At 35.4% G+C, this 12715-nt stretch overlaps 1 protein-coding gene across 1 annotated transcript; it reads left to right on the forward strand.

The window, feature by feature from the left end:
* Positions 1 to 9060: 9060 nt before the first annotated feature.
* Positions 9061 to 10017, forward strand: LOC141511242 (olfactory receptor 6K2-like). The gene has a single exon (XM_074220480.1). It carries the CDS (start codon positions 9061 to 9063, stop codon positions 10015 to 10017), a length of 957 nt encoding a protein of 318 aa, XP_074076581.1.
* The last annotated feature ends 2698 nt before the right edge of the window (positions 10018 to 12715 follow it).

The raw sequence follows: 12715 nt of genomic DNA on the forward strand, positions 1-12715 counted from the left end.
TCATAGAACAAGAAATATGATGTTTTGTAGAAGATCCCTGCCAAGTACTATTATTTCTTTCTATTTATGTGTTTTTTGAGAAAAAGTAGAGGAGTCAGGAAGAACAAGGAGGGCATTCTCACATTCATATTGAAGGTCCTGGGAAAGTAACTTGATGCTTTGAATTATTTGAAAATGTTTAGATCTCTCAAAAAAATCAGAGGGAAATATTGCTTTTTTTGACTGAAAAGCAGTTGAAAGTATTAGCATTCTGAATATCTCAAAATATTTCTAATTGAAGGAAAACTTAGGACATATAAGTCCAAAGACCAAGAGAATTTACTGATTAGGGAGCAAAGCCTTAGGACTTCATGTCTCAGAGGGCTTTGCTTGAAAAATAGGCAGAATGCCTCATATAACAGGGAATTTAATAAGAGATACTGACCCAGGGTTTATACTGCAAGCATTTCTTGAAGACACCTGCATACTATGGACAGAAGATATAGGAGACCAAGAATAGAGAAGGAAGAGACCTGGTAAAGAAGTGACTAAGCCAGTCATAGACCACAACCAAACTTCCTAATGTGTCAGGAAACTAGGTGTAGGGAATATTCATATTTCACAATAGATAATATCCATTACCTTATATGAAGATTTTGTAACACCTTCTTTGAGTAACACATGTAGCCTTCTTCGGCTGTGGGGGAGATACTGAATTAAATGGGACCATGACTGGTCCTCCCTAAGGAACAAATATGGCAAAAAAGAGTGCCTCTATTGTGTTGCTAACAAAATTGTGACTGCTCAAATCGGACCCTGATTTACCTTTGTTTTCATTAAATGCCATCTATTGATAATTTCATACTTGGCTTGGTTTATAAGACAATATATTGAATAAGGATTCAAGTCAGAGAATTAAATAACCATTAAACCCAAACATTAATCTAAAGATTAGAATTGAGGGACCTCTAAATCATGTAGGATTATGAGGATCGTGCTAAAATAACTTTAGGGTAAATAGAAAGAAATGTCCTCCTTAAACATAGGAGAGAACCAAGATGCTCATTTGCCTTTCAGGAAGATAAATGATTTGACTATCAAAATATTAGTGAGGATGTAGTTCAATAACTAAGTATTTGTGTTTGCTTATATCAAATTCTAAATGTAATATCATCCATCTAAAGATTGAAGAATCACATATCAAATATTCACAGCAGGAAAATTCTAAGAAATTAGAGCAATAAATTTCACAGCTTGAGAATATTTTTATCTAAAGGTACAGAGTATGGCTGAAATAGAAGGTGTACTGAATATCCTAATATAAAAAACTCACATTCTAATGGTAGAGAGAACATGAAAACCAGTTTATAGGTACTAGAATTAATTGAAGAAAACTAACAGAGGTAAAGCATTGGAATTAAGAAGGAACAGGAAGGGATTCCTGTAGAAAGTCAGATTTTACCTGGGACTTGAAGGAAATTAGAGAAGGTAGGAGAGGAGGGAGATCTTTCTAGATAGGAGGGGAAGCTAATTTAAGAGGTAGTTCTTGTCAAATAGCAAATTGTTTCATAAGCATTTTTTTTTCACTGAATTTGCCCTGTTTATTTCTCTTCTTCTTCTTCTTCTTCTTCTTCTTCTTCTTCTTCTTTTCTTCTTTCTTCTTCTGTTTTGGAATAACAAGATTCTTTGGCACTCTCCCATTTCTAATTTAATCTTTCCACAATTTATTTTGAAAGTTTTTTTCTTTTAAGGGACACTAAAGAATTGTACTCTTTCACTTTATCTTACTCCAGCATCTACTGGAAAGTAGTTTCTTACTTTTTCAAGTTCTGCAAACTATCCCTTTAAGAGTCAAACATACTTTCCCCCCTTCAGAGTTTGAATACTTGACATGACTATTTTTGCTATGCAGGTGATGCAACAATGAAGACCAATTTTCTGTCCTTTGGATATTATAGATTTTTCTGTCATTTATCATTTTGAATCAATATTTTTAATTGAAATTTTATTTTATTTGCAAAGGAAGTTTTTAACATTCATCCATTTCCTAATTTGAGCAAGTTCCACATTTTTCTACCATCCTCCCTTCTCTTCCCCTCCCCATTTTGACTAACAATCTGGTAAAAGTTGTACATGTAAAGTCATGTTTAACATATTTCCATATTGATGATGATAACATTTGTCCTTCATTCTTGAAGAAGACTGTGACATCAGAAAGATGGTGTCATGACAAGCACATGAATTGGATTTGAGTGAGGACTTGCTTTTCTAAGTTACAAGGCTCATTTTTTCCTCCAGAGCTATCTGGATCCTGTGGCCAGATGTGAATCAGGAAGACTGGAGATGGACCTGGATGTAAGGTAATCAGTTAAGTGACTTGCCCAAGGACACACAGACACTGAGTATCAAGTGTCTGTGGTTGGATTTGAACTCCTGTCCTCCTGACTTCAAGACCAGTGCTCTATTCATTGTGTCATCTAGCTTCCCCTAATGTTTCCATATTAGTCATGTTGAGAAAGAGGAATTAGAACCAAGAGGAATGAATAAAAACATGAAAAAGAAAGGAAAAGAAAACATAGAAGCTTTTTTTTTAAATGAATGTAGAATGTTTTGCTCTGCATTCAAGCTACACAGTTTTTTTCTCTGGATGTGAATGGCATTATCCATATCAATGCTCTCAGGATGGTCCCTGATCTCTAAACTGTGGAGAGGAGCTACACCCATAGTTGATCGTCTCTCAGTGTTGTTGCTAATATGAACAATATTCTCTTGTTTCTGGTCACTTCACTCAGCATCACTTTCTCTGCTTCTCTAAAGTGCAATCACTCATGATTTCTTACAAACAATAGGACTCCATAACATTCATATGTCATAACTTGTTCAGCCATTCTTCAATTGATTGGCATCCCTTTAATTTCCAATTCTCATCTGTCAGGGACCCAGCTCTGGACCTTGGCCACCTATGGGCTAGGAGACGCCTCAGGGTGTGAACCCGCTCACATGGTGCTGGGAACACCCCGTAACAGGAGTGGCTCCGCCCATGGGGGAGGGTTAGGGGAGGAGCTCGGGGGGGACCAGACCGGCTGGGGAAGAAGGGAGCCATTTTTCGTTGCTATGTAAGCAATAAAGACCTGCTTGTTAGACTGCTACCAGTTTATTGCCCTCCGTCCCCAATGAGGGTCTGTGACGTCTGAAGGTCAACGGGTCTGTGACATGCGAAGACCGGGAAGAGGTATGTATCCAGGTGATGGCTCGGGATAGAGATAGGGCCCTGAGCATTCGTGCACTACAAAAAAAATCTCCTATAAATATTTTTGAACATATGAGACTTTTCCCATTTTTATGATTTCTGTGGGATCTAGACCTAATATTAGCATAACTTGATTAAAATGTATGAATAGTTTTATTGACTTTTGGACAAAGTTACATATTGCTCTTCAGAATGGATCAGTTCACAGCACCACCAACAGTGCATTGATTTTTCTATAACCTCTCCAGCCTCTCCAACATTAATCATTTTCCTTTTTCCTCATTTTAGCTAATATGATAGGTATGACAGCACGAGACTATATATCTATCCAATGACAAATTTAGTAATTTTCTAGGAATAATTATTCCTGAGGTTCTTTTTCATAGGTGCATCAATTGTTTTCCCATCTACCTCTTTTAGACAGGTGAGATTTTTCAAATTATTATTCATAATTAACAGCTATTTTTGTAAGGATCCAGCCTCTGCACCAGCAGTGGGTAACATCTGACTAATGGGGACAATTTGCTCTGGTGCTGCCATGATAACTGCAGACAGGAATTGAAATTCAATAAATCTAGTAGTTTTTTTAGGGGTCAATTAATTAAATATTTGTACAAATATAGCACACAAATGAAATTATAAATATTGAAATGACCTTGGCAGAAAAAGGATTCCCCAGTCCTGCTTTCCCTTAGAAGATAAGTTACAAGATAACGAGATCCTTCTCAAACTGAACTGTCAAGTATTCAAAATCAATTATAGAGAGCATAATTCTGACAGATTGGCCATGTTGTTTGGATGCCAAACATATGTTTGTCTATTTTACAGAGAACTCACACTAGGCAAGCACTCACATTAAGGTTGGAAGAAGGTATATAAAAAAACTTTCAAGGATTCTGAAGAGTTTGGAATCAATTGTGAATCATGGTAGACACTGGCACAGGATTGCCCACCATGCAATGCAATGCCAACATCAAAAAAGGTTCTGGGTTCTATAAACAAATTAGAATTGCAATATCTCAAAAGAAATATGAAGTAAATAGAGTTGTCTCCACTTCAATTTTTCATGAAGACTATTCTTGCCTTGTCTTCTGAGATTGTATTATTCTGATCAATCATGTTGACCACACTGTATCATAACCCTGACATAGTGATGTCATAATGGTCATCTTTGAGAATGAAAGAAAGCAACCATGAGCATACTAATACCCATACATCAAGACACACATGGATACCATGTATCTATACACATGTATTTATATATGTTACTATGTACAGGCATAACAAGTATAGTACTTTAAGTTTTAAAACACAATTTACATACACACTTTTGGTCTCCACAAAAGCTGCAAGCAGAAGAAGCAGCTATATTTAGACCCATTTTACAGATGATGAGATTTGAGATTAGGTGAGATTAAAGTGATTTGACTTGGGCCATAGAGTCAATAAGTAAGTCAAATCTCCCTGACTATAAGTACAGTGTCCAGTCATCTAGAAGTATCTAATTGCTTGAAAATAAATTACTCAAACATAGGAAAGTCTAATATACAATATTATATGATAAATGTACAAATTGAAGATCTATGTGAGATATTAGAGGAAAAGTTGTTAACAACTATTCACTCCCTTTCTCAAGTCTACATTCAGGAACTGTCCTCTTCTAAGGCACATCACTTAATTTATATTTATTATTAGCCCACTGAACTTGCACTAGAAAAATGTTTATAGATTAAAAAAGAATTCAACCAGTGATGAGGAAGAGGGAGGGAATTCAAAGCAGAGGAAGCAGTTTCTTATTTCTTAGTTTAAAAGCACATTTTGGCTTTGGTCATTCTTTTTTGTTCCTTGCAACCCACTTAGTGCCTTGTTTTTACCAAGCACTAGATCAAATTTCTACATTTTTATTTAATGATCTTTTCCTCATTTTTCAGAGTCTCCAAGAATGTTAGACAAATTTATTTCATTAGATTTTCTCAATGCCAATGAATCACCATGGCTTATCTCCAAGAAAACTGGTGATTATTGCAGGATTGCTAAGAATCTTAGCAAGGAAGAACATAGGTCTGGGTCTTAGGGTCTGGGACTTAGATTCTCCTATTTACTAGGTGGAAACTTTTCCTAATTAGTTCCATCATGGAAGGGATCATTTTCTTCCTGATCGTGAATTATATGTGCAAAATTCCCAAGAGAGACAATCTTTGTTTTCATGATGTCCCTCCTGAGAACCAAAAGGAATGTTTGTGTTTCCCTGTGTGGCAGTGAAGAAAGATAATTTTGATGTTAATTAAAAGTAAAAATATTATGAAAGAAAGAAGGGAGATTCATCCTAGAATTTGAGAGAGCATAAATATGAGGCATGAAGGTGTGAACAAGAAAGTATCTATTACTAGGTTTCCTTCAGCCCTGTATCTTCTGCAACAAGGTCAGTAGGGCAATGTAAAGATGAGTGCTTTACCTTGAAGTATAGGAGAGTGTTTGGATAAGGCTTACTTTCCTGAACAAAATCTAGGTCCAGTGTGTCAAAATGCCTTTAGGGTAGGCAGTAAATTCTGAGAACAAAAATCTGGGCAGAAGAACTGTTGGGAGAAATACCAGAGTTGATAAAGGCTTTAAACTATGATTGTGTGTCAGAGGGAAAGACAGGGATGATAAAAATTCATTTCACTTCAACTAATTTTTATTATATATTAGAAGTCTAGATATTTCAAGATACTCAAAGATTAGGTATCATGTGATCTATCATTTTCATATTACAGATGAGAAAACTGAAGTCCAAGAAAATTAAGTCACATTGGTCACCCAAAGACTATTGCTAGAGGGAAAATTATTGGTTTCCACCTCATAGAACTTAAGAAATACAAATTGTGGGTTACATGGGCAGGGTTCAAGTAGAATATGGGTTATATAATCAGAAATAATTCACTGTAAGTAGTTTAGACTGGAGTTCCTATCCATGGACCAGGTACTGAACAGATCTCAAACATGAGATAGAATTGGAATTATAGCTATTGATCATGAGAAGCAGAAATGAAAGTGTTCTTGTGTGAATCACCAGGAATAGTTTTTTATTTCCCGCCTTTTCACTCTACAGCATCTTTCTAAGGGACTGAGGGGCTATCTTTAGCTCTGGTCTCTCTGTCTACCATATGATCCTTGAGTCAAGTCCTACAATAAGAACATAGGGGTAATTCCAAATATGCTAGAATTATATCAAATATATATGAAGTAATTCCAATTCATCAGTATGCACAAGAACTGAATAATTATAGAGAAATACGGAAACAGATGAAAATCATAATTTAAAATATACTTATGATTTGAGTGGATACAAATGTTCTGATTAGAGAAATTGGGGTTAATGTCAGAAGTTTTCTCAAGGAAAATGCGTTTTGAATATAATTAGAAAGAAGTCAGAATTTGACTTAGAAGACATGCTAAAACATTTCAGATAGTAGAAATTAATTATATGAAGTTCTCTAGGCTAAAGAGATTAGAATAACTTGAAAGAGTACTGTCTTAGAAGTCAGAGGACCTGAATTAAAATCTCAGCTTTGACACTTGCTACTTCTGTGACTTGGACAAGTCATATACACTCCCTGAACCTCAGTTTTATCTTCTATAAAATAATGAATTCAGTTAGATGGCCTCTGATTTTGTGAAGGAAGATGTCACTAAGAAACAGAATCAAAGCTACAGGGAAGTCAGATAAATAAGACTTTAAAGAGAGCCAATTAGAGGTAATTTTTGACTTTGATGAACCCACTCAGTACAAATGGAGGGATCAAAATTTAGACTCAACAAGGTTGGAGAGAGAGTGAATTATAAGGAAGCAGAGGCATGAAACATGCCTTATAGAATCTTTGAAATTTGAAAGGTAGTTGATGATGGTTAAGAAGGGAAAAAATGGGGAGATTTTATGTATGTCTGAAGCCAGTGAGAAGCCCCTGGAAAGGGAGAGGTTAAAAATACCAATGAGGTCTGGAATCATTGATGGAAAAATATATTGGAAAAAAGTTGGAGAGACTGAGGAAGCAAGGACACAGATGAGAGGTGATCTTTTGAAAGGAAAAGAAAGATAAAATGGCCACAGGGAGAAAGATATGTAATAGATAAGAGATATTAATGGACTTTAGTCTCACAGTAGATCAGGAGACCAATCATCAGCTAAGAGTTGGTGTGTATCTGATTCATTGGTGGAAGTAACACTAAAGCAGATAAGCAATTCTTCTATAACTTACAGTATTAGAGAGTTCCCTGAAAGCATCCAGAAGGGAAGTGATTTATCCAAGACAACATAGGTATTGTGCATCAAAGGGAGTACTTGAACCAGAATCCACTTTATTTCAAGACTAGTCCTCTATCCATACAACATCATCATTTCATAAATGCCCCCATTTTCTTTCATTAAATTTATTTTTATTTTTTATCCATATACACTGATATACTTTTAAGTTACAAAATTTCCTTCCACCCTTCCTTCCCACCCCACTCCCCTCAGCAGCAGTCAAGTTAGCATTGTATATACATATTTTTGATAAACATCCTTTACAGATTAGTCATTTTTGATATGAGGAATTAGGATTAAGGGAAAGAGAAACATAAGAGATAATTTTAATAAAGAGTTTATCAGATTCTAAAGGGCTATTTTTTGTTTTGTTTTATTTTTCTTCCTCTGATTGGGGATAACACTGTCCATAGCCTGTCTCATATGGTTTTCTTAGTTCTCTGAGCTGCTGAGAAGAGCTGCTTCAATCAAGGTTAATCATCTCACAATGTTGTTGTTAATGTGTACATTGTTCTCTTAGTTCTGCTCCCTTCATTCAGCATCAGATCCTGTAACTTATTGAATGCTTCTCTAGAGTCCGACCATTTATGGTTTCTTATAGAACAATGATATTCCATAGTAGTCATGTAATATAACTTGTTTAGCCATTCCCCAATTCTTGTGCATCCCCTCATTTTCCAGTTCTTTGCTATTACAAAAAGGGCTGCTATGAATATTTTAGAACATGTGGGACTTTTCCTATTTTTTTTACAGTTTCTTCTGCCTAGAGACCAAGAATTGGAATTGGTGGATCAAAGGGAATGAACATTTTTATTGCTCTTTGGGAATAGCTCCATATTGCTATCCAGAATTGTTGGATCTATTCACAACTCCAGCAGCAATGCATTAATGTACCAGTCCTTCCACAACTTCTCCAACATTGATCATTTTCCCTTTTTCCTCATCTTGGCCAATCTGATAGGTGTGAGATGATACCTCATAGTTGTTTTAATTTGCATCTCATGTCCCCATTTTACAAATCAGAAAACTGAGCTTCAGAGTGCTTGAACAACTCTTCCATATTTAAATAGTTAAGAAATGTTGGGATTCAAATCTACATCTTGATTGTAAATTTAGTCCTCTTTTCCTAGTACTCTCCTCCTTAGCCAAAGAAAGTTGGGAACAATAGTGGAGAAGAAAATGAATGGAGAGCATAAGTAATGGCTAAGAGGGAACTAATCCATTCACTATCCTCTAAAAATTTATGAATATATTTTTTAAAAATGTTCCTTGTTAATTTTCTTCATTTTAGTTTTCATTTGTATTATTTTCCATAGAATTTTGCAGTTTATAAATGCTTATGTGTTAGATATATCCCTCTATGAGCTTTCTAGAAATGAGGGTTGAATTTTATCTTTATTTGTATCACTCTACATACAGGAAAAGAATGTTATCATACCTGGAACTACGAATCCACTGGATTAGTTTATAATGCATTTCACAAAGATCATTGACTGACTGAGCCCTGTATATTGTGAGAATCCATTGTGTTTTGCTCTTCCTATAGATGGAGATCAACAATTGGACCACCACCCAAGAGTTTATCTTCTCTGCATTCCCTAAGGACTGGGGAGATGCTGTCACATGCTTTGTTCCACTGCTCTTCATCTATACCTTCATCCTTATTGGGAATCTGATCATCATCATAGTTGTCCAATTGAATACTCACCTTCACACTCCTATGTATTTCTTTATCAGTACTCTCTCTTTCCTGGAGATGTGTTTTACTACAACCTGTATCCCACTCATGCTGTCAAAACTTCTAAATGAAAAGAAGAACATTTCTTTACAAGTCTGTATGATACAATTGTATTTCTTCCACTCCACAGGCATCAGTGAAATGTGCCTTTTGGGAGCTATGGCTTTTGATCGGTATTTGGCAATCTGCAAACCCCTTCATTATCCAACCATCATGACTTCCAGACTATGTGTCCAGTTGACCTTGATCTGCTGTGTCTGTGGCTTTGTCACACCCCTTCCTGAGGTTGTATGGATTTCCACTCTGCCATTCTGTGGCTCTAATCAACTAGAACATGTTTTCTGTGACTTCCTCCCACTCCTCCGTCTGGCCTGCACAGACACCCGGTCCATTGTCATGATCCAGGTGGTTGATGTGGTCCATGCTGTGGAAATAATTGGAGACATATTCCTCATCCTCCTCTCTTATGCTGGCATTGTAGTAGTGGTTCTGCGCATCCGTTCAGCTGAAGGTCGCCGTAAAGCCTTCTCAACTTGTGCCTCCCACCTGATGGTTGTTTCACTATTCTTTAGTACAGTGGGACTCACCTATCTCCGTTTCTCTGACACTCATTCCTTAAGCTGGGACATAACCATTGCCTTGGCATTCACAGTGTTGTGTCCATTTTTCAACCCCATCATCTACAGTTTGAGAAATAAAGAATTCAAGGAAGTTATAAAAAAGTACATGAGACAGTCAAGGATCTTTTTCCATAAGACCAGATGAAATGAACTTTGACAGTTCAATGCATTTATGATTTTATCCATATAAGTATAACCTGCATCTACATCTTCCATTGTAATGCTTGTCCATGAATTTCTGCATGATGTTCTGGTGGGGGGGTTTGGATGATATTTTATTTTTTCCAATTACATGTTATAAAAGATTTTCAACATTCATACACTTACATATTTATAAATTGCATGATTTTCTTCCATTCTCCCCTCCCATTCCCATCCCCTCAGTGTCAGACTGCCTAATGAAAGTTCTACATGTATATGTTTAATATGTTTACATAATAATTATTTTGTGTGTGAGAAGTTAGGACAATGGAAAAATAAAGAAAACCATGGAATAGGAAGGAAAAACATAAGAGAAAATTTTGAAAAGGGAACAAAGTATTCATTCAGATTCTATGGTTTTCTGTTGTTGTTTTTATAGATGTGCTGGTGTTGTCTATAACAGGTCTCCCAGGTTGTCCTTGCTCTCTGAACTGCTAAGAGTAACTGCATTCATCATAGTTGAGCACAATGTTGTTAATGTGTATAAGGTTCTCTTGTTTCCACTCCATTTGCTCAGCCTAAGGTCATGCAAGTCTTTCCATGCTGTTCTAGGGTCCAACCATTCATGAATTTTTTTCAGTTTTTGCAAGGCAATGGTGTTAAACAGCTTGCCCAAGGCCACACAGTTGGGAATTATTAAGTGTCTGAGGCTAGATTTGAACTCAGGTACTCCTGACTCCAGGTGCTCTATTCACTGTGCCACCTAACCACCCCCATTCATGATTTCTTATAGAACAACAATATTCCATAACATTCATAAGCCATAATCTGTTCAGCCATTTTCCAATTGATGTATATCTCCTCAATTTCTAATCCTTTGCCACTACAAAAAAAATGATACTACAAATATTTTGGAACATGTGGGACTTTTACTATGTTTTTATGATTTCTTTTAGATATAGACCAAGTATTGATATTTCTGGGTTATTACTATTTGGACATAGTTCCATATTGCTCTCCAGAATGGTTGTATTGGTTCATAACTCCACCAACAATACATTAATGTTCCAATTCTCCCTCAACCTCTTCCAGTACTGGGCATTTTCCCCTTTTCTCATCTTAGCCAATCTGATAACTATGAGGTGCTCATAATTGTTTTAATTTTCATTTCTCTACTCAATAATGGTTTGGAGCATTTTTTCATATGATTTTATATGTATAGCTTTAATTGCTTTATTTGAAAACTGCCTATTCATATACTTTGACTATTTATCAATTGAGGAATCACTTGTAGCCTTATGATTAAATTCTCTATATACTTTAGAAATGAGACCTTTCTCAGAACCACTAACTATGAAAGCTTTTCACCAGCTTTCTGTTTTCCTTCTAATCTTGGCTGCATTGATTTTATTAATGCAAAGATTTTTAATTTAATATGGTCAAAATTATCCATTTTGCAATTTATAATGTATTATATTTCTTAATTGGTCATACATGTCTCCCTTTTCTGTAGATCCAACAGACTGATAAATAATCTGATATTTCTCAATCTAATCTGAATCTAATAATTTCTTATGGTATGCCCCTTTGTGGCCCATTTTGATCTTATTTTGGCATAGATGTGAGATACGGTTCCATGCCTAATTTTTGCCATACTATTGTCAAGTTTTTCCAATTTTTTTGTCAAATAGTGAATTCTTATCTTAGAAGGAATATCTTGGGTTTATCAAACAATAGATTACTAAAGTCATTTACTACTCTTTCATTTATAGCTATCCTAATTCATTAGTCCACTACTGTTTCTTAACCAATATCAGATAATTTTGATGACTGCTACTTTATTTTATAGTTTTAGATCATGTACATCTAGGTTATTCTCCTTTACATTTTTTTCCATTAGTTGCTTTGATAGTTTTGATGTTTTATTGTTCCAGATGAATATTATTACTATTTTTCTCCCTCTGTAACATGATTGGTAGGACACTGAATAAGTAATGTAATTTGGGTGGAATTGTCATTTTTATTGTATTAGCTCTAATTACCCATGAGCAATTAACATTTTCCCAATTGTTTAGTCTGACTTTATTTATGTGAAACGTGTTTGGTAATTGTATTCATACAGTTTCTGAGTTTGCCTTGGGAAGGAAATTCTCATGTATTTTATGTTGCCTGTAGTTTCTTTAAAATGAATTTCTCTTGTCCTTGGGTTTTGTTGTACATAAAGCTGAATTTGTTAATTGCTTCAAGTAGACTTTTAGATGATTTTCTAGTTTTCCATTTAACCATTATATCAACAACATGGAGGTTAAGTTTTGCTTCATTATTCCCAATTCTAATTCTTTCAATTTCTTTTTCTTCTCTTGTTGTCGAAGCTTACATTTTTAATACTATATTGAATAGTAATTGTGATAATGGGCATCTTTGTTTCACCCTGGAAATGATTGGAAATGCTTCTAGTGTAAACCACAAATTACATTAAAAATAATATTTGTTGATGATTTTCTTTTAGGTTTTTTTTTTTTTGCAAGGCAGTGGGGCTAAGTGGATTGCCCAAGGCCACACAGCTAGATAATTATTAAATGTTTGAGGCCAAATTTGAACTCAGGTACTCCTAACTCCAGGGCCGGTGCTCTATCCACTGTCCCCCAATCTTAGCCACCCCTGTTGATGATTTTAGATAGATAATGCTTATTATTTTAAGA

This window comes from Macrotis lagotis, chromosome 2, assembly GCF_037893015.1.
Source record: "Macrotis lagotis isolate mMagLag1 chromosome 2, bilby.v1.9.chrom.fasta, whole genome shotgun sequence".
NCBI classification, from domain to species: Eukaryota; Metazoa; Chordata; class Mammalia; order Peramelemorphia; family Peramelidae; genus Macrotis; species Macrotis lagotis.